Source organism: Talpa occidentalis, unplaced genomic scaffold (genome assembly GCF_014898055.3).
Source record: "Talpa occidentalis isolate TD23 unplaced genomic scaffold, MPIMG_talOcc4v2.1 talOcc4.2, whole genome shotgun sequence".
Lineage (NCBI taxonomy): Eukaryota > Metazoa > Chordata > Mammalia > Eulipotyphla > Talpidae > Talpa > Talpa occidentalis.
In genome coordinates, this window is record NW_023602073.1 from 23,083,047 (window position 1) to 23,105,498 (window position 22,452).

At 52.4% G+C, this 22,452-nt stretch overlaps 1 protein-coding gene across 1 annotated transcript; it reads left to right on the forward strand.

The window, feature by feature from the left end:
* The first annotated feature begins 299 nt into the window (after window positions 1–299).
* WRNIP1 (WRN helicase interacting protein 1) lies at window positions 300–20,490 on the forward strand. The gene is made up of 7 exons (XM_037519164.2): window positions 300–1,392; window positions 3,490–3,681; window positions 4,842–5,083; window positions 14,548–14,777; window positions 18,558–18,713; window positions 19,247–19,326; window positions 19,780–20,490. Exons 1-7 carry the CDS (start codon window positions 571–573, stop codon window positions 20,053–20,055), a joined length of 1,998 nt encoding a protein of 665 aa, XP_037375061.1. The 5' UTR covers window positions 300–570; the 3' UTR covers window positions 20,056–20,490.
* Window positions 20,491–22,452: the final 1,962 nt, after the last annotated feature.

Here is a 22,452-nt window from a genome sequence, read left to right on the forward strand (position 1 = left end):
CTACGCCCGCCGGTTCCGGGGTGGGGGGGTAAACGGCTGCCCCCCAGCGCCCTTTCATCCTCTGCGCCCTGGAGACCCCAGCCTTGAAGGGCGCGGCAGGAGCGTCCCTTCGCGCGAGACCTGCGCATGCGCGACCCGCAGGCCTCCTCGGCCCCACACAAAGGTGGCTCGCTCGGCCGACCGGAAGTGGACGCGCCGGGGCCCGGGAGGCCGCCCGCGGACTCCACTTCCCGACAGGCGGCGCGAGACGCCGCCCGCGGCGGCGGCCGGGCTCCCGCGCGGACTCCATTTCCCAGCAGGCCGCACGAGACGCCGCTCGCGCCGGCCGGGCTCCCGCGCGGACTACCCTTCCCGACGCGCCGCGCGAGGCGCCGCCGGCGGGCGGCCGAGGGCGGGCCGACGCGGGAAGGCAGCTCCGGACGTGAGGCCTGAGCGGCGCCCTCCCCCGGCCCGCGCGCGTCCTGCCGCCTGCCCGAGCCCGGGTCGCGCGGCGCGGGGCCTAGCGGCGGGCATCGCGACCCGCGGCGCGAGCAGGGGCTGCGGCGGCCGCGCCGGGCGCCGGCGGCCATCATGGAGGTGAGCGGGCCGGAAGACGACCCGTTCCTGTCGCAGCTGCACCAGGTGCAGTGCCCCGTGTGCCAGCAGATGATGCCCGCCGCGCACATCAACTCGCACCTGGACCGCTGCCTGCTGCTCCACCCCGCGGGGCACGCGGAGCCCGCGGCCGGGCCGCACCGCGCGGGGGAGCGGCCCAAGGGGCTCTCGCCGCCCGGCGCCAAGCGGCGGCGGCTGTCGGAGAGCTCGGCGCTCAAGCAGCCGGCCACCCCGACGGCGGCCGAGAGCAGCGAGGGCGAGGGCGAGGAGGCCGACGACGGCGGCGAGACCGAGAGCCGCGAGAGCTACGACGCGCCGCCCACGCCCAGCGGCGCCCGCCTCATCCCCGACTTCCCCGTGGCGCGCGCCCCCAGCCCCGCGAGGAAGGGCTCGGGCAAGAGGCCGGCGGCCGCCGCCGCCGCCGCCGCGGGCAGCGCGTCCCCGCGGAGCTGGGACGAGGCGGAGGCGCCCGAGGAGGAGGAGGCGGGCGGCGACGGCGATGGCGACGGGGACGCCGACGCGGACGGCGAGGACGACCCCGGCCACTGGGACGCCGACGCGGCCGACGCGGCCGCCGCCGCCTTCGGGGCCGGCCGCCCGCACGCCCGGGCGCTGGCGGCCGACGAGATCCGGCAGATGCTGGAGGGCAAGCCGCTGGCCGACAAGATGCGGCCCGACACGCTGCAGGATTACATCGGGCAGAACCGCGCCGTGGGGCAGGAGACCCTGCTCCGGTCGCTGCTGGAGGCCAACGAGATCCCCTCGCTCATCCTGTGGGGGCCGCCGGGCTGCGGCAAGGTGAGTGCAGTCCGCAGTCCGCACGCAGTTCCAGAGCTGTGGCTGAGGCCGCCCCGGAGGAAACCGCCCCTGGCCCCCTGGATATGTCGATCGAGGCCTAGGAGTGCAGGGCCTCGGGTGCCATCGAGCGGGCACTGCCTGGTGCGCAGGTGGAGTCTGGGGTGGGTGTGGAACAGGTACACACCCCCCAGATTTACAGGACAGCTTTTCTCCTTGTTTTCAGCGTGAAGATGGTTGAATCCTTAAGGCTGATACGAATGTGCGGGCTGTTAAGAGGCCATCTACCTTTGTGTTCCACTGACCCGCCTAGGACACATTCTCAAGGAAACAGTATGCCTTAATTTGCAGGGCAACATTTGTATGTTTGTAGGTGTATGAGATCCATAACCCAAACCATAATCCATAATCCAAAAATTATAATCCAAACGTTTCCGTCGTGCTTCCTTCTTCTCCTTCTATGCCTTTGGTTTCACACACCGATTTTTATTTTTCCTTGAGAAGATATTTAACTCTTCTTCTGCAATTCATCTTCGCCTAGAGTGCCCATAACTGTTCTCAGAATGCCTTGTGCTTTAGAGATGCACCATCTGTGTATTTTGGTGTCCAGTCTAACTTGTTGGAGTCACAAAAGTCCAGAGGAGGGGACTTAGGACACTGAGGGTCTAGAAAACATGGCATTGGGAGAACATTTGAAACAGTGGAGGAGTTCTGACTGCAAAAATAAAAGGCCCAGAGGTCTTTGATAAACGGTTTATTTAGTTTTTATCTATAGAACAGGGAGGAGAATAACACCAGTGTGTGAAAGAAAAAAATCAGTGTAGAATGTAAAGGCACTCTCGCAGCTTTGAGATTCACACTCCTTAGCACACAGGGCTCTTGGGATTTTTTTTTCCTCCAGTTTTTCTTTCAAGCTTCACCTCCCACCATTTGACTACAGCTCCCATTTACTCCAGTTCCTGGCGTGCAGCTCCCTGATTGTGTGCCTCGTTTGCATGCTCTCCTTTCCCTTTGGTCAGGAAGAAGCCCGCTCTGTCCCACATGACATGTTCCCACCGTGGTAGATTTAGTCGTTACCCCTTTAGGGGATTGAACAGCAGCGTTTTTAATCGTTGTCCATGAATTCTTTACATGAGATCCTGTGCGTGGCTGATCAGCTAACTGTTGCTGGGCCCAGGTGGCAAGAAGAACATCCCTACACAAATGAATAGGATGAACTCAGGGAGGGGCCAGGCAAGACATTTATGGTCTGGACTGCTGGGTGATTTGGTTGGTGGTGGTTGCTAGCCTGCTTGTGTGCGGCTCGCAAGCCCAAAATGGGAATTTGCTAAAGCAGCAGCCTCAATAACAGTGGTTCTGTGCAGCTTTTCAGAATAAAGTGGCACCTTTCCAGTCACTCACGAGCAGTCTTATACCTCTCTTGTTAAAGTCTTCCCTTTGTCTTTATTCCCATCCTGTACTTTTCCACTACTACTAATAATGTTAAATTACGTGCTTTTCTTGGATCTTGTCATTGTTGTCTGGTACATAGTAACGCAGTCAACATGCTCTTGTTCCATCCGCTTCCCGGGTAGACATTTAGAAGTGGCATGCAGGCCTCTCAAATTTGAGAAGTTGTCCTTGGTTTTTCAACTCAGATGCTCACTCTCCTCTAAGCTGCGCTGGTGAGCTTCCAGTGGGAGAGGGTTGGTCTGCAGCTCTGCTCTCCAGCTGCACGCCTGGTCCCTCAGCAGCAAGGCTTTCTTGGCTGGAGGGGTTCACAGCTGTCAACCACGCTCTTCTAAATCAAGACAACCGCTTTCTGATGGGATTCCACAGATCTTAGAGTCCCCAAAAAAGGAATCAAATGGGGTTTAGATACAAAGGAGAAGAGGTCAGGATTAGCCTAAGGTTTAGCTACTTTCCTGTTTTATTTATAACTTTTTTTTTTTTTTTTTAATTTTTGAAACTGCTGTGGTATTTCAGATTGTGTCTGTGCTGCTGAGCATGCTACAGCGTTCAGACTGCTGGTCAGTAGTAACTGGTGCTCCTGGTGTTGGAACCCATGGGTGCTTTACTCTGTGTCTGATGAGCCCCCCAAACTTCTGTCATCTTTTCTAGACCACCCTGGCTCATATTATAGCCAACAACAGCAAGAAACACAGCATAAGATTTGTGACACTGTCTGCAACAAATGCCAAGACAAACGACGTGCGAGATGTCATAAAACAAGCTCAGAATGAAAAGAGCTTTTTCAAAAGGAAAACCATCCTGTTTATTGATGAGATTCATCGGTTCAATAAATCTCAGCAGGTATATTAACATTGTTCTACCTTTCGTCGTTGAATGTGGCCAATAGAATACAGATGTGAAGTCACTTTGAAAAGCATAAAGCCCTATACAAACGCTACTGTTTTCACCCCTTTCTACATAGAAGCCAAGGACTGTCACCTCATTGTTTTTGAGCCCATTTACCCCCTTTTTGGGGGTGTTTTTTGATGATGAAAAATTCTTTTGAGGCTAATGAAATTCTTAGTTTATCTTTAAACCGCAGAGATCAGAAAATCAGCTTTGACTCCTTCCCAATTTTTAATCTAAGTATTAAGAGTCAGAGTAAACGGTTTAATTTGGTTATAAGATTGTTATTTTAATATTCTTTAACTTCACTATAAATGTTACTTTTTATTTTCACAATTAAAGAGTGTATTTTCTATGACTTCCAAAAGTGAATGTTGAAGATCTAATACTTAATTGAATTTACATATTTAGTTGTCGTTCTGAAATAAAAGTAACAGAACAATTTATAAACAGAGCCACTTTCATATTTAGTAATTCTTATGTCTTTGAGCTATCTGCTACAGCTTTTTAATCAAGAAACAATCAATTTATAAAACCTACTAAGCTTTTCCCCCATTTGAATCTCTCTTGACTTCTGACTATGTAGACTCTTTCGATCCCTGACTGAACGTTAGCCCCTCAAATTTCATACTAGTCCATTGGCTTGGCATTTCTTCCATGTTAGACTGAATCTGGTGGTTACCTGGTCACCAGGTTTGTTAGGAAGAATAACAAACAATATGACTGAGTGCTCGCAGTACAAGAGAATGTTAGGAGTATCACTGTTTTTGTGTTTTCCTAGACTTCTGTAATAAAAAGCAGCTATGTTCAAGTGTAGCTGGGCTAGACAATATCTTTCTAAGTAAAGAAACCATTTATGTTGAAACTAAATTCTACTTAGCACTTTTCGTCCACCAGCCTAGGGGACCAGGCTTACACACTGACATTCCATAGAAGATGTGTTTTTGTCTTAGAGAGCTGGGCTCTGCCAACACTCAGCCGTGCTCAGTGAATGTAAAGCTGCTGTTCCGGGACTCAAAAGTAGCAAGGAGGGGTGCCGGGTAGCCAACTTACGTGGGATTCTGCAGGTTGCCGTTGACCGGAATCAATTTCTTCTGCTTTCCTCCCATGGTTAGGACACCTTCCTTCCTCACGTGGAATGTGGGACGATCACTCTGATTGGGGCAACCACGGAAAACCCGTCCTTCCAGGTCAATGCCGCTCTTCTGAGCCGCTGTCGGGTTATTGTTCTTGAGAAGCTTCCAGTAGAGGCTATGGTGACTATTTTAATGCGAGCAGTCAACTCACTGGGAATCCACGTCCTAGACTCCAGCCGTGCCACTGACCCTCTGAGCCACAGCAGCAACAGCAGTTCAGAGTAAGTTAACAGTGGGCAGTACCAGGAGGCGCACACCTCCCTGAGAATCTCCTGGCAGGGGGCCAGCAAGGGCTGGCCGCCATCAGGAGAGGGTGGGGCCAGAGGAGAAATGATGGTCTCCGGAGTGAAAATGGGAGGAGGGAAATGCTTGGTTCTATCAGTCAACACAGTACCTCTCTACAGACCATTCCTGTGGATACATTGTACGGCCTATTGTGGGCGACCTGTAATTCTCGGGGCTTTCACGTTGAGTGCCCTGTTATTTCAGTTCTTGAGTGTCTGTGTTAGTGCTGAGGGATTTGGTTCTTTTCCTAGCACGCTTTCTTTTTTTAAGGCTTGCATGATTTTGGGAAGTCTTATTAATGATTTTCCTGCTTGCGATATACTTTTATAAATCTTTCGAAGTTTATATTCAAATTCCAAGTGCTTTATCTGCAGTGTATACTCTAAAAATCATTAAAAATCAATGTCAGTGTCTCTGTGAGCTGAGAAAATTAAAACTTGCCCTGAAGCTTCATAGCATAGAAGGACTTGGCGATTCAAAACCAGGCAAGAGCTTCACCCTCAGCCTTTCCTGTAACTGTGAAATAGCATAGTTAAGGCAAAATGCAGATAAACAGTCAAGGCATTTTTCTGTTTGTATACATTAGTGTTTTCTGAAAATTGGAGATGTGGTAGAGCAAAAAAAAAAAAAAATCAATGTCAGTGTTACCATAACATCTTTTTAGAGCGATTTTTGCACCTCTTCCCCCACCCCCTGTCCCCCCAAAATCAAAATCAGTTCCTGCAAGTAAAGGACATTCAGTGGTGACCACATTGGAGGAGGTGGTCTCTCCCTCCAGGAGCACCGCGTGGCCGTAGGTGGGGTAATCGATTAGGCTAAGTGGGTCATAAGTTTTCTTCAAATTAGAAAATACTCTTCAGATGTCATGTATTCCTGTGTGTCAGCTGGAATAACGCGGTGGAACCTAATCTGGTGAGAGGAGAGGCTGATGGCCGCCCCTGGCACTGTGGCCTCCACAGCTGCTGGTGCCTGCCCCAAGGCCAAGCTCTGGAGTCACTCTGCTACGAGGATTAAGCGAGGCATAGTTTTAGGCTCAGGGTTTAGGTTTCAACTGTCTCTCCCCATGTGTCTGGCCTCTCCCATTTGCTCCTGTCTCAGATGTACCCCGTGAAAGCCTAGAAACATTTGGCCAAGGACCCCGGGTGGGACGAGTTGTGAGTGGTGGCGGGTGGTGGCGGGATGGCCGTCAGAACTGTGGCTGTGGAGAAGTAAGGTCCTACTTCTCGTCATTGGGGGCCCTCCTGCTGCCCCATGTCCTGTCATCGCCAGGGTCGGGGCCACTGCCCGCTCTGCCTTTAGTGCAACTTTCTCTTTCACTAGCATTTCACTGCAGAACTCCTAGAGCTGAAGGAGAAGAAAAACGAGGGGCAGCCTAACACTGCATGTTGCTGTCCTGACATACCTACAGCTTTATATCCTGTGCTTTTTTTACCCAGAGAATTTTTATTGATTTCATTCATATCACCATTTCTCAGAACTGTAATTCAGATCCCCTCTGACTTTGCCCCCATAATCAGTGACAAGCCACAGTGGAAGTGAAATGATGCTGAACTGTGGTGCTCTCAAAGGATGTCTACATTTTGTACAGGCTCCCCAGGTCACTTGCATGCACATTCATATTTGAGAGGATCAAGTGAAGGAATTAAGGTTTCTCTTATTGCAACTGAGTACCTGACTTTTTTAAAAAATGAGCTGGTAATTCTTAACCTAAAATTGCATTACTCTCAGAGAAAAGCCTGTATCTAAAAGATGGCTTGTGTTTCCACCGTCATTGAGAATCGATCCTAATCAGGCCTTCCTTTGATTCTCTATAGCCCCACCTTCCACACAGGGCTAGGAGGGTAGGAACTTGTCCTTCTGTTGCTATCCCTGGCACCTACAGTACCTCGCATAAACCTTGTGCCCAGCAAGTGATTTGTGAATGATAATCCTAGCTTTCACTGTGAGGAAAAGTCTTAAGTTTTGGGGCTTGTAAAGGGAAGTAGAGTCCAATTTAAGGCACTGCTCCAGTGATTGCCCCATTGCAGGCTATCAAGACCCTTTTTTCTTAGTACCTTTGCTTAAGCAAACTAGCAGCAAGCAGAGTGAAACTAAAGATTATTGAGCTTAATTGACTGGCTGCTTGGTAGCTTTTCTGACAAGAAGTTAAGTTGGAAGATGGCCGTGGTAGGACTCTGGCATTGTAAGTGACTTCCTTATGGAAACACCTAGGCGCCCAGTTGCCGTGGATAATTAGGGGTATATTTTATTGTCTGTCAGAGTCCTTATTGAACTTCAAAGTCCCCGTGTGGGTTCTTGTGGACACAAATTAGATTTGGTTATACTAATCTAGCTGGAAGGAAAGACTTTGAACCACAGATAATTACTTTCTCTGGGAAACAGTGAGTGTGCATTTTTATTCTTTGGTCATGTTTTGATGCCTCAGCACCTAGAGCATTCACAGAGAAATCCTAGATTATTTAAGGTTGTGCAAAGAGGGGCTGAGCTGGGACTGGGTCTAGAAACTAATGTTGCCTATGGCATTCTTCATCTTACCTGAAGAATTTGCAGATTTTCATAGAGTGTACACATGTGCATGATAAATTCCCGGCATGGTGAGATAAACATGTTCTTTTTCAAATTTCCCCCCTATATTATACGTTATAATAGAAGGCCCTGCATGTATTAGGCACCTCGTCCCTGAGCTCTTAGAGAGCTCCAGGTGGTAAAGTGCAGGGTAAATAAATCTGCTTCCCTGGCTGCCCAAGGAGCAGTGGGCACAGGGAAGCCGCATCTGAAACACGTGAAATCAAAATATTTCCTCGATAAGGGGCTACTGTGTTGAATTTTAAAGGATAAGCAGAATTTAGAAGAACTAGAAGGCTCGATTCAGCAGGGAGAGAGAGCCCGTGACAGGACAATGGTGGTGAACTGCCTGGCCTGTTCACCATGAGCGGGCAGGACCATGGGCACAGGAGCTGACGGCCAGTATAGTCAGGAAGGGAGGCAGGGCTGGGTTTGAATGACCTGTGGAGATTATAAGAAGCCACAGGTCTTGAGCAGAATGGCATACTCAGATGCACATTTTCGGAAGATGAGTGCAGAATTGGAGCGGGTGGGTGGAGGGAATCAAGCCCCCACCTGGGCGGCAGGGGTGGGTGAAGCTGAAGCCTGAGCACGCAGAGCTGCCCGGTGACATTGCAGAGTTAGGTCTGAAAGCCTGTGTGTGAGGAGGGAAGAAAGACGGTCTACTATGACTCTCACTGGTGGTTGGGCACATGGATGTACTTTTGAGCAAGAAAGGTACAGGAAAAGAGCAGAGGAAGAGGTACGGCCCCGTCCAGGTATGTTCAGTTAGTGGGTCCTCTGGGTGTTCATATGGAGAGGCCCCAGCAGTTACATAGAAAGGTCAGGAGAACAGGATTGTGGGTAAGAGGTGGAGATTTGGGAGCCACCAGCATCTTAGAGATCCTGTAGCCCATTCATTGGAATAATCCCCCCTCCCCACCAGGGGAACCCGGGAAAGCCAGAAGCTTCTTGTTGGGTAGGGAAGGAAGAGCCCAAGGAGACAAGTCCAGATAAGGTAAGAGGACAGCTCCAGGGGTGCCCACCGAGAAGCGCTTAGCGAGAGGTGTACACTCAGGCTACTTCCCCCCTCAGGGTGGGTTTGGCCGGCTGTTTTTATTCTGTAGAAAAGGAAAATCAAGTTAGCTGCTCTAAACCAGGTAGAACTCTGCCGCCAAAGCAGCTGAAGCTAGAGGGGCATAAACATGCAGCTCCTGGTCAGCTTCGTGTTGTCATCGAGGACCTGAGTCCTTATCATTTTGCTCTGCCACCTTCAGCACATGGTGTCTACCTCGTGGCCCAAGGTGGCCACTGGGGCTCTGGCTCTTAGGTCTGCATTCCAGGCAACAGGAAAAAAGCCAAAGAAGAGCATCTCTTTGCTCCTCTTCGCCACCCAGCCTTAGTGAGACAGCTGCAGAAGAGCACTCCATGCTCAGTTGTGATTTGGTTGTGAAGAGTAAGCTAGGGGTAAGCTGGTGATTTATGGTGAATTCTCTATAGCAGCTCCTTCAGTTGATAGGCGTAATCACCGGTTCCCATGTATTTTACTCTAAGCATTTTGGTCACGTGTGGCACAGCAGTGAGGCGTGTTATCTGTGCACAGGGTTAGTTTTGGAGGCCAGAGCAAAAAATGCATGGTCTGAATTTGTGCTGCTGGAATTGAGAAAATAAACTAGTGTTTAATCACCCTGCAGCAGTGGGTGCTCTGGAGGGTTATAGGTTCCACATCACAGGACACAGAGTCGAAAGCACCCCTCAAGGATCAGCTGTTTGTGGAGCAGATAACAAGGCACATATTTGAGGACATGGAGGATGAAAGGAGAAGCGGGAACGGCTCAGCCCCACTGGCCTGCAGTGCAGAGCTGCTTGGACCCTTGGTGGTGGCAGCGGCTTCTGTCCTGGGGGAGGGGCTCAGACAGGTGTCCCAGAATAAGATCGGCTGAAACAAAGGGGCTATCATTTTCTTTCTCTCTCTCTCTTCGTTTTTTTGGTCTTTGTTTTGTTTCTTAAACAACTGTTTTGCCTGCCTGCTGAGAACAATCTTATCTAACATGGAATAGAACGGTAATGAGGCACCAGAATAGAAGTTACTGGCCAGAATGACTGAATGAGATATAGTTTTAGAGTAAATTTTAATAATTTTCCTTTAAAATGTTTTGCTATAAAGAAAAATGTATATTAACATAGGCTATTAAAGTGGTGGCATTAAAAATAAACACTGGCAACCAGAAACAGATCTCACGAACCTCATGTTTATTTCCTGTTTCTGCTGTAACAAATGACCACAAGCTGTGTCTTAAAACAATGGAAATGTCTTCTCTCACAATCATGGAGGCCTGAAATCTGACCAGGCTCTCACCCAGGCTCCAGAGAGGCCTTCCTTCTGGCTGCCCGGGCTCCCGTCATCCTCGGCTGGTGGCAGGGTCACTCCAAGCTCTGTCCATCTTCATGAGGCCATAGCCTGTGTCCCTCCATCTTCTCATTCACTGTCTCTTGTGAGGACGTCTGTTCTTGGATGTAGGGCCCCCCCCCCCAAACCCACTGTGAGCTCATCTTGAGATCCATAACATGGTTCCGTTCACAGGTTCCAGCACTAGGCTTTAGACGTCGTGTGGTGTGGCATCACCTGGGAGGAGTGCGTCCTCGTGGGAGTAAACAGAAGGGCGCATCTGTGAAGTTTGTGTTCGCTTTTTTGGGGAAGAGTAAATCTGGTTTTGTTTGATTTACCTTCGCTGATTGCTTATCCTGGAGGCAACCAGGCTTAGGACCCTGCCTGGAGACAGGGGGCTCTGAGATGCTCCTGAAGGGTTCTCGCCGCTGGTGGCAACAGCGGCCTTGATTGCGTGCGTGTGTGTGCCGGGCACTGCTCTGAGCATTTCACATGTTTTACTTACTCCTCTGTGAAGTCTCACTAGCTCCTTTTTATTAATGACCAAACTGACAGGCATTCCTGGTGACCTAGGACTTGAGTCCAGCATCTGAGCTTTGGAAGTCTCAGCGCTGTCACCACTAAGTTCAATCCCTGGCCAGGGAGCTGACCCACATACGGTGCAGCAGACGTCTCCTATCTCACCCGCTGCTCCCCTCAGCAACAGTGTATTTCAGTCAGTCCGCCTGCTCTGCTCCACATTCTGTCTCTGGTGAGTCCTCTCACCCCCCACACCTCTGACCTATACCCCAGTTCTTCTATGCAAAAAGAAAAGAAAAAAAGACATGACTAAACAAGCTTAGAGAGATGAAGTGATGTGCCCAAGATCACACAGCGGGAATGGGAGGGAGCAGGTCAGATGGGGTTTCCATTAAACCCCTCAGGTGTTAGGGGAAGAGTTAGCAGGTGGGAAGTGCTGCTTATACTTGGTACTAAGAACAGTGGGGAGAGGACTCACAGTGTGACCTTTCTCTGTGTATGTGTGTGAGAGGCAGCTCTGTGCTGATTGCTAAAGGAACCAGGACAAAAGATTCCATCCTCTGCCGTCACACTGACAGGTGTGTGCTGTAAACAGGCGTGGAGTCTGGGCCTGCAGAACCTGGAGTGGCGGCCGGGTGTGCACATCTGCGTGTGGAGAAGCTCTCTGGGCCTTGACTCCCGCCTCAGCTTAGGAACAGTGTGTAGCACCTACTGCCTGACCGTGGAATGTGCCTTGTCCTTAGTGACGAGCTCCACGGAGGATTGTTTCATAATTTAGGGAGAGCAAAATAACAGGTACCTTTCCCTCCCCTTGCGCCTCCTTCTAGTCTTGATCCGTCATCTAAATAGAACCCTCCAAACCCCGCAGTGTGCAGGGCGGTCAGGCCCTTGGAAGAGAGGAAGGTGGGCGCTGTCTTTGCAGAAGGCTCCCCTTCTTTCTCAGGACTGAGGCTGTCTCTGCACTTGGGGAAACGAGCCCCTCAAAGGCCTTTACCACTGGGTCTTGTTAACTAGAATGTCTTTTCCGATGCATCAATTTTAACCTTTTTTTTTTCCCTTGTGGAACAGGGGAAAAAATCCCATTGTATTGATACAACTTACCTATTATTGCTTTCTTCTTTATAGGATGCTGTGACATTCCAGTCACTCCATCCCCAAAGTAGATGTGCCCTCATTTATGTCTAACTTTGCAAGAAAGCATTTATAAGTTTATACTCAAATTTAAAAATAATGTTCATTGCTCTGGCCCGGGAGGCCCCCTGGGGTACTTTGTGTAGCGGGACGCTACAAACATCCATGCAAACACCCCTTTCTCCTGGCCCCTGGCCTGAGCTCTCGACTTCCCCTCCTGAGGTCGCGGTTCCTGAGCACAGCTGATGTGGCTCTTCCCAGGGCTAGCTGGACTTCACAGCCTGTGGGGGGGCGGGGAGGGTCTTGTGCATGGCTACGTGGGGTGGTTTTTAAGAAGCGACTTCTTTATTGAAGTGACGTCGCTTTATAACATTATCTAGGTCTCAGGTGTAGGCACTCGGGAACCGGCGTCCTGGTGTACTGCTTCCTACTCATCGTAAGAAAATGATGCTGTTGTGTGCGCGTTGGGGTGAGCTGGAGCCACAGCACTTGCGTGGGGTGTGGGAGGGCGTTGTGTTCTGGGGCCAGCCCTCCCCTTGATGACTGACTTGTGTGGCTGTTGCGGTGCCATCAGCAAGTCCCCTTTTGTTACTTGAACGGAGTTGCTGACAGATTCATTTGTGTTTAAAAATACTGCCGTGGTGTGGACAGGGTGAAATTTGGAATGTGGATCATGTGGCAGACGAGGAAGAAGGGAGCAGGGGGGCTCTGGTGGCAGCGTCAGCTCTCGTTTCATGGACAGCAACAGCACCCCCACCCACCCGAGACCCCAGCCTGCTTGTAAAGGGCAGCAGCAGGATAACAGGTACTGGAGTTCAGAGTTTAAAACTCGAAGGAAGGGAGCCACATAAAATATATACCCGCTTGTAAAGACTCTCAGTGTGCCGTTAGTACATCTGCGGAAGCACCTGCTGGCGGGCATCTCATGTTAACGAGGCCTGCTTGCTGACCGTGTCTGAGAACTGTTGGAAAGAGGGCCGGGTAGAATGTGCAGGGAATGGGAGGCTGCCTGTCTTTTCTCTGTCCCAGAGCACTTCAGGTCTCTAAATATGCACAAAGGCTTCAGGCAGAGGAAGGAGAAGCGCCCCGCGGCACTAAGACAGTGCAGCACGGTCATCGGGGACCTCTACCCCCTTGTCTCGCTCTGAATTTAATATAGTGCACATTTTCTTAAAAAGTAATATTCAGAGTTCTGAGTACTTGTTTTTTCAAAAGAACAGTTTACTTGTTAAGGATGTGAACTCTACATGGTAACATTTTGCTGAAAAAACTTGATGTGGGGTTGCTGGCTCTGGGTGGGTGGGTGGGCCATCAAGAAACTGGACAGATGCATTGTAGCAGCTGTTTTGTCCTGGTGGTGGAGCTAAGGGTTGTTTTTTTTTTTTTTTTTTTTTTTTTACATTCTCCACATGTTATCACTTTAAAAAAACGTGTTCACTGAGATTGTGGGAAAATTGAAGTACGTTCAGTCATTGTGCACATACTGAATGCCTGTTCTCTGCCAGGACATGGGAGACAAAGACTAAAACCCCGTTCCTGTCCTCGAGGAGCTCGGCGCTGAGTGGCTTGGGGGTGGCGGACCTCCTGCCCTGGTGATGGCACAGGCCCTGGAGATTGACCAGGCTCCTGCTTGCTTGCCTCCCTTTTCTTCCTGCGCGTGACCCTGCGGCTCTCGGCTGCTGGTGTTCCTTCCCAGGCCAAAGTGAGATGTTCGGGCAGCATCACCACCCACCCCCACCCCCCCCCGCCCTCTGCCCCCACCACCACACACACACACACACACACACACACACACACACACGCACAGATGATGTGCAGTGATGAGCCGGGCGAACCCTTCCCTTGCAGGCACACGGGTCTGATGCTGGTCCCTCCTTCACCTTTCCTTCACTGCGTGTCGTCCGCCGTTCCTTCCAGATCATCTGAGATCTGCTTGAGAAATGGCCTGTTGGCTTTACAGAGTGCCAGAATGAGGCCTCCCTGTGTATTGAGAGTCTGGTCAGGAGGGGGACGCCTCTGGGGCTCCGCACAGTGGGGACTCTGATATTGTCAGCCTGAGGGAAAAACAGGCCTCTTCTGTGTAGGCGGACACCCACAGAGAACACTGGAAGGCCTGGCTTTGCTACAGAAGGGGAGGAGGTAAGGCAGTCTTCAGATGCTAGGAACAAATCTTTTAGTGAATGAAATGCGACTTGCTTTTATTCAAGCTGTTTAACAAAAGTAGTGGGGCACCGTAAGGAATTCTGGGGCCTTCGGGGGCCTCCTTTCCTTTCACTCCCCCTCCCTCCCTCCTTCCCTCCTTCCACCTCCCACTCACGGCCTCTGCATCCCAGACTCCTGCCTTTAGGTCCTGCTGTGCTGGAGTAACTCGGGCCTCAGGCTGCTGTGATGGAGGGACTCGGATGGCCCTGGGGTGGGGCTGTCTCTTCCCTGTGTGGAAACTGGTCTGGCCTCCCAGTCTCATCAGGACGTGGCCTGTGGGAAATCTCTGTTTTGTGTGTTCCAGCCAGAAGCCAACAGCTCTGTGGCTTTTACTATTCCATAGGCAAGAACCAGAGAGGCCAGTTGTTAACAGGGACTTTCTAAACTTTCCATGCAGCCTCCATACACGCCCACGGGTGCACTTAGCAAAATGCCCTTATGACTCAGCATCAGGTCAGTTCTTGGGCTTGATGACACTTAATGATGTGGGTGAAGCATAAAGGTAGAAGCCTTTACCTAACACCGGTTTTGGTGACCTTGCTGAGATGCACAGGCGCACTGATGAGTGCTGCGGAATGACAGGTGCAGCCATCACTAACACGGGCTGTGTTGCAGGCCCTCCGTGTTTATCGAGGACAAAGCGGTGGACACCCTGGCTTACCTCAGCGACGGGGACGCCCGGACTGGACTGAATGGACTGCAGCTGGCGGTGCTGGCCAGGCTAAGCTCTCGGAAGATATTTTGTAAGAAGAGCGGACAGCCCTATTCTTCCAGTAGAGTTCTGATCACAGAAAATGATGTGAAGGAAGGCCTCCAGCGCTCTCACATCCTGTATGACCGAGCAGGTAAGCAGCTGAGAGGGGGAGAGAGTGAGACCTGATGGAGGTGGGCTGGGTCCGCAAGTCTCGTTGCCCGGACTCCGCCGTGTGGGCCAGAGGTGCATGTGGCTCTCAGCGGAAGCTCCTGGTGAGCGGCAGAGTTGGCCTCCAGGAGAGCCTGATTCCGGGACCCGCTTCCCAGCCTTTCTTATCTCAGGGGTCACAGAACAGAAGCCTCCCTCCTAGAACGGACAGGAGTTTTCAGGTTGAAGTGGCAGCTTCCCACTTACTTGGAAGGTAGATATTTTCCCATTCCTCTCTGGTAGCACTTCCAGAACACAGGCGTTTTTCAGTGCCCATGCTTTCAATTACCAGTGCGCTTCTGCGGTGGTGAATGTGGGTAACAGGCTTGGCAATAGTGACTTGTTTTTACTTAATGAGAGTAAAAATCCTTAACTTCTAGATTCTCTACTAAAAATTAAATTCACATCGATCTTGATGCTTTTGTAATAATAGCTTTTCATTTTTTTTTTAATTTTATATGTATTTTACATCATTCTTCATTTTTGTACAATGTATGCTTTCTCCTCTCAGGTGTAGTCCCCTGTGCTCGTCCCTCCCCGGTTTTGATCCCCCCCCCCCCCCCCCGCAGAATGTCTCTGATTTATAGTTGCTTGTTGATTTCGTTTTTTAATTTATTGTAATTATTTTTCTCTTATCCCTTATTTGGTTCCCCTACATTCCAAAAATACTAATTTTGCTGTGTGTACTTATCTGTTTTCCTAAAGCTGATTTACAGATATCAGACTTGATATCAGCTCTTATTAAATCCGTGCCCTGGCAACATGAAATGTCCTCGGTGCCCACATTTTTCTCTTTTTATAAAAGAGGTGGGTGATGATGAGAGAACCCAGTAGATCTACAGGACTTCTGGGCTTGACGATTGTGTGATTCTGCATGGGGCCATGTTGTAAATGGAACAGAATTTCCACCCATTGCAAAGCTCTGCCGGAAAAGGAAGTTGATAATTGAACATTCCAGTTACCACGCCCGCCATGCCACTTCCACACTATTTCCAGAGGCTTTTTGATGGGGAGCACTTCCTGAGTAGAGAAGGGGTGGAGGATCTTAAGAACCCCGGTGGTTCTGGCTCTGCCATCTGATGAGTGAGCAGAACACCTGCGCAGCCTTGGGCAGAAGGCGACTGAAGCTGTGATCTTGGTGTGTCTCGGCTGCAGTGGGGCCAAGGAGCACTGGGATCCAGCAGTCCTGCCTCCCTCCTGGCCTAATGCTCCCAGCAGGGTCCCCGTGGCACCTCCCAGCACCTGAGGTGCTGGCGCTGTCTGTCACCCCAAGTCATGGGAAAGCTCAGGAGTCTGGAAAACAAGCTTTCAGGACAGCGCTTTGCTTTACTCTTAGTTAAATACGAGTGCTGGAGATAGGAACAAAATTTAAAATTTAAAGGGATTAAAAATAGCCCAAAGGCTGGAGCCTGCACTGTAGTTCTCCACCTTCTGTGTCCTCACAGACACTCTGCAGGGACCCACCAGGACTGTTATCCATGTCCTGTCAGACTGTCAGTTTAGAACCACCATGTAATATCAGTTCATATAGATATAAACATTATCTTTTTTTAATTCTCAAAATAATTAGGGGACAGGAGAGAATGTCATTGCTCTTCTATTAGCTCCATTGCCGGGATGACAGAACTTGCCTGAGTTCACAGAGCAAGGTGGGAAACTTGTCCTCAGATCTAGTCTGACTGGATTGGTATGGGTCCCTCCCCAGCCCCTGGCACTTCTGTGCCAACCCCCACAGTCCCAGCCCCAGCCCCTGCTGCCTCTGCACCAGCCCCCCACCTCACCATGGTGCATGCTGCCCACACCATGTGTGTGCCCAGCCTTATCGCAGTGCATGCTACCCTCACTGTGTGTCAGACATGGCCAGCCGAAGGCCCCTCCTTCTAGAGGGTGAGTTTCATCATGGGCCATGTACTGTGGGGTCACTGGGTCCACACTCTGTGCTGTCCATGGGGTGTGGGGCTGTGGCGGACCCCGCACTGTGCAAGTTCCATGTCTGGGTGGCCCACTGCCACACTGTCCCCTCCAGGGTGGCTCCATCAGCCCTCACACAGTTTGGGTCCTAGAGAGTCGTGCTTTTACTGGCCTTGTTCCATAAACGGGTGAGAGAAGTGTTGCCCTAGAAACCTGCCAGCTTAACCTCTTGGGCCTTTGTAATGATGAGGCCAAGAGCCCTCCACCCCCAGAATCTTAGTGATGTCTTCATGTCATCTCATATGGAGTTGCCCACTTGGTGGGATCCAATAGCTCAGATTTTTCTGCATCAAAGGGAAGAAGTTTCCGAATGAGAGCAGTTGCTTGCCGTGCACTGAGGTTAGGGTTCTACTCTGGGAAAAGCACAGCTGGAAGCGAGCAGGTGTTCCTAGGGGCCCTGCCAAGCAGGCCAGCGTGAGTAGCACTGAGCTGAGTTGGCTCACAGTCCGTTTCTCAGATGAGAAACTGAGGCGCGAGTGCATCCATGATCTGCTCGTGGCGTTCAGACCAGACCACCAGGCCTGGAACGGTGTCCTCGCCACACTGCCTTTCAGCATCGATGCCCAGCTGAGGTGGGCGCCAGAGAGCAGCCTTGATGCAGGGAGGTTCGCTGCCATCTCCTCTTTTACATGTGGCAGAAGGTGAAGTACATGCGGCTTCTCTGTCCCCTTTGCATCTCTGTGCTGGTGGAGTCTGTACTGCCCAGTCCTCATCCACATCCAGCCTCAGCCCGGAGAGCAGCCTGGGCCTGTGGAGGGGGCATGTGAACCAGTCAGCCCGTCTCTGGTGTTGTGACTTACTGAGGCAGCCCTGGAGCAGGTGGCATCTCAGTCTGTCCACCTAGGCGGCTGGGACCCTGGATCGGCCCTCCTCTGACGTGGAGAGGTGCTCAGGGCCCCATGGGCAGCCTCTCCCATTGGCCACCCTCTCCCTCTGAAGGCGGACTGCCACTGAGCGGTGTGGTCCCTGTCAGGCCTCCTTCCCGGGGCCCAGGCGCTGTGCAGAGCAGGTCACGGTCTTGCTAGTGCCTGTGGCTAGCTGAGGAGCACAGGCAGGAGTTTCTCTGTAAAGTCTGATGCTAATACAATACCGCCCCCAGCTTCTCATGGGGAGGGTACCCTGACTTTGGGCCTCTGGAAGTGGAAGATCAGAAGATAGTGAGATTCCAGCAGATGCAGATGTTTAACTGTAATTTTCTCTCCTTAAATGCATTTCTGAGAAACTGCTGTTCACTGGGCATCCAGGGTAAACATGGGGCAGGGCTGAGGGTGGAGAGGGGCTACAGAACTGGAGGGGGCGAGCTGTGACTCCCTGTCAGTCCTTCTGGGACCAGCCACACAGGTGTCCCCACCCGGGTTTAAGGGGCGGCGGGCTTCACATACCACAGAGGCAGCTGGCAGTGACAGTGGGGAGCAAGTGGGCCGCCGCAGCTGTCCCTGCCACTTGATTCTGTGCCAAGGGCTGCGGCCAGGCCCAGGGTTGATATTCCTCGCATTGATAGTGGGGTACCTGGCGGATCCACTGGGTCTAGAAGGGCCACCTTGGGGAGTGGATGTCTGCCTCTCCCGAGCTCTGCTCACGCCCGCATGGACAGCGCGTTCCCTTGGCTCCTGCTGCAGTGGGTCTGCTCACCCCACGAGGACCCCACGCGGGACGCTTGCCACCAAGTGAAGTAGAGGTAGGACTGAGGGGACCTCCGTGAGCCGCGAAGGCCCCTCCTGCCTGCGGGCTGAGCGGGCCTCTGCGCTTCCAGGGGAGGAGCACTACAACTGCATCTCGGCGCTGCACAAGTCCATGCGCGGCTCGGACCAGAGCGCCTCGCTCTACTGGCTGGCGCGCATGCTCGAAGGCGGGGAGGACCCGCTGTACGTGGCGCGGCGGCTCGTGCGCTTCGCCAGCGAGGACATCGGTGAGTGTGCGGGGAGCACCTCAGGGGAGCACCTCAGGGAGGGGGCGGGCGGGGAGGACTGCGGGAGGGGCGGGAAAGGGTGGGCTCCCATGCTGGCGCGAGGAAGACCCACCCGCGGGCAGCTCGGCGCTTCCCTTCTCGCTGTGTGTGTGGCTTCAGAGAGTTCCTGTGGCTAAAATCACCATTTTCGGTTTTTTCTGTTCACGATTTTACCCACCTGAGTATGAAAACAAGAAATATTTTAAATTTGCTTCGCATCAGTTGCATAGCTTTTCGTCGGCTACGCCTGAGGTGGATATAGACGATTCTGGATGTAATTTGAAAGATCAGAAAAGCTTTGGTGTTAGTAAATGTCTTCTTTCGCGGCTGTCTTCGTGTCCTTGCTCCTTGGTGTGCACACGGTTCTCCTGCTGGAGATCGTGTCACCGCAGGGAAGCGGTTCTGGACCCATGGGCAAGGGCGCAGAGCATTCCAGAACGCGCACGTGGGCGGGTGGGGAGGGCACGTTCTGACCCCTCCTCTGTCTCCGGCAGGACTGGCCGACCCCTCCGCGCTGACACAGGCGGTCGCGGCCTACCAAGGCTGTCACTTCATCGGCATGCCCGAGTGCGAGGTACGCTGCCGGCTCGCGGCCGCCGGCCTGCCTCCGCAGGGCGGGCTGGGCCACCGACGCAGCCGCTCGGCCCGCGGCCCCCATTTAGAAGCTTGCGCTCTTGAGGGGGTGGACCCGAGGTCTCAAGGAGGCGCTGTCGTCGGTAGATGTCCTGAGCGCAGGGCTTTTGGGGCACAGTGTGGAAGGTGCCCCACAGGGAGTCTGCAAGTCAGCCCTGCACAGAACAGCCTCCTATTTATGTTTTATATGTTGGGGTTTTAAGACAAATTTTATTAAAAATTGTTAGCTCCAAAGAGAAAAGGAGCAAACCACTCGTCTGCGCAGGGAGCCGTTCTCTCCACCCCACGGGTTATGTAGGTGAAGGGCGCTCTAAGGGCCCCGCGGGGGACGCCCTCGCAGCTCTGCAGAGTGGCCGCCCGGCCCTCCTAACCCGGCGTCTCCCTGTGCCTGCAGGTGCTCCTGGCCCAGTGCGTGGTCTACTTCGCCAGGGCCCCCAAGTCCATCGAGGTGTACAGCGCCTACAACAACGCCAAGGCCTGCCTGCGGAGCCACCAGGGGCCACTGCCCCCCGTGCCGCTGCACCTGCGCAACGCGCCCACGCGGCTCATGAAGGACCTGGGCTACGGCAAGGGCTACAAGTACAACCCCGCCTACAGCGAGCCGGTGGAGCAGGAGTACCTGCCCGGCGAGCTGCGCGGCGCGGACTTCTTCAAGCAGAGGCGCTGCTGACCCCGGGCGGGCCGAGAGCGTCGCTGTCCTCGCGAAGAGGGCCAGGGAGGACGCGGGGCGGCTGCCCGGTGGGAGCTCAGACACTTTGTGCCGGAAACGTGAGGGTCCCGGCGGAGGCCCGGTCGCCCCGCCGGTCGTGCCGCGCGCGCCCGCGGTGGTCCCGCTCACGGAACCCCCGGCAGCTTCGTGCAATGAATCAATGTTATAAGGAATTATCTATTTTGTCATAGTATTTAAGTCATATGTCATTTCAGAATTAAGTTCTGTAGGATTTTTTTTCTTTAAAAAAATGTATATTCTGGGTAGTTTCAATTGGTAAAAAAATGTAATTGTGATTTAATACTGCATAGTGTTTTGGGTATTTTTTTTATATGCAAAGGTCTTACAAGCCAATAAAACTATTTCAAAGTATCTTCACGTCTTTCATGTCCTTCCCACCAGGGCTGCTGTCACCAGCGTATTTTGGTGGAAAAATACTGTGAAAGAAGAATTAGAAGATAGGGGCTCTGAGTTACAAGTGCTCGTAGCTTTGGAAATCAGCCTTAGGTGGGCCCCCTCCAGCTCCCTTGCAGCACCTTCCTGGAGGTGCCAGCCACTCACCTGTGGGCTCTGTTTCGGCCTGGGGGGCGCTGCCCCTTCTCAGCGGCATCCTGGGGCCTCTGCCTTTCTTCTGAATGAGAACTCCTGTGCCTGACTAGTCTGTCCCGCCTGCTTGGCTTACTCCAGGATTCTGTGCCACCCGTGCCTCCTGTGTTACCCATTTGCAGGGACAGTGTGATGGTGCTCACCAGCCTGGCAGGAAACCCTCCTGCAACAGTAAAGTTTTTCATCCTGAGACTCCCCACTTTGGTCATCCCAGAGCTTCCCTCCACCAGCACCTCACCTGACTGCAGGATTCTGAGCTTTCTCTGCTCAGGTGACACTCGTCCTTGAGCAGCTTTACAGGACAGGAGCAAGATGTCCTTAGACTGGAGAGTCGGGAAATGCATTCATCCTGCCTGCAGACTTAGTTCAGAAATGAAATGTCCATTATCTTAAGATGCTGTCAGGAAACTCGCAGACATTCTGACTGGTGGCCTCTGCGAGCTTCTGGGGTCTTCTCTCTGTTCCTGGTGTTCAGAACGTCCTCAGTGGCTTTTCTGGGCCCTTTCAATCTGGAAGTGTATTTCTTCGCGTTCCAGTGAAGTTGGTGTTTACAGCCATGCAGTCAGTGCCAAGGCTGGCCTCATGCTGAGTGCACCATGTGGGCAGCTCGTTGGTGAGCAGGCGGTGCCAAAAATTAAGTGCTCATGAGGCGGTGTGGGAAATAGGACTTTAATGTCAGTTACTAAGTGCTAAGGAGAAAATAATGGGATGGAGAGGAAATGGTCCAGGCAGACCCAAGGATTTGGTGAGAGGAGCAAGTGTGCCATGGGGAATTGGGGAGGAGGGAGAGGAGTGTTGCCAGCAGAGGGCGCAGGGAGCACACAGGCCTGAGGAGGAGGTGTCCGATCTGTCCAGGAAGGAGACTCCTCTAACTGTACTGAGGAGAGGAGGTGGCCCAAGTTGAGTGGGTATGACCGTCAGACCTTGGTCATGGCAGAGACCTTGGCTTTTACTCAAGGCTTCCGGGGAAGGCTGTCACGTGGGACTTAATTTTAGAAGGATCACTTGCTGTGGTGCTGAGACCAGTCAAGAGGCTACAGGTGGGAGAGGGGTGAGACTTTGCCGCCTTCCAGGAGAGGCAGTGACCTGGGGTTTGGTCATCAACATATGTACGGGGAGCACCACCCTGGGGGGAGATCGCAGGGCCTCCGCATCAGAGGATGGGACCGCGGCTGTCTCACTACCGAGGATACCACCTTGGCTCTTAGATTTCATGGGCTCATTTGTGCAATCCTCATCAAGCCCAACAAGTTTTGACATGCACATTGCGAGGACGGGCCTTAGACCCCTGCCACAGAGTCGCGTCCTCACTCACCTGGTGGCCTCCCGGCTCCCGCGCGCCTGCGGGGACTCCTGGTCTGCCCTCTTGAACAGCCCTTGTTACTGCTCCTTTCCCGTCTCCCGTCCTCTCTTTTCTGGCAGATGCGTCAGCTTCGTGTTTGCCGTCATCACCTTTAAATTTCCAAGAGCTCGCTTTCCTCTCTTCATGTTCGTTTTCTTGCAAAGGTTTGTGCTTATTGGCTTGCTTGATGGCTTCTGCTTATCTCCTAGGGGTATTAAATTTATTTTGAAATGTCTCCCTACATACTACTGTCTTTCCTCCTGTGCTCTTTTCTGTTTTCTCAGTCTGTCCAGTAACTGGGTCCTGTGCTCGTGTGTAGACATGTAGACAGGAAGAGCAGACGGGAAGCTGGGAGCATGCGGAGTGGGGGTGGGGTAGGGGGTGCCACCCTTTGACCTTGACCCTCTCAG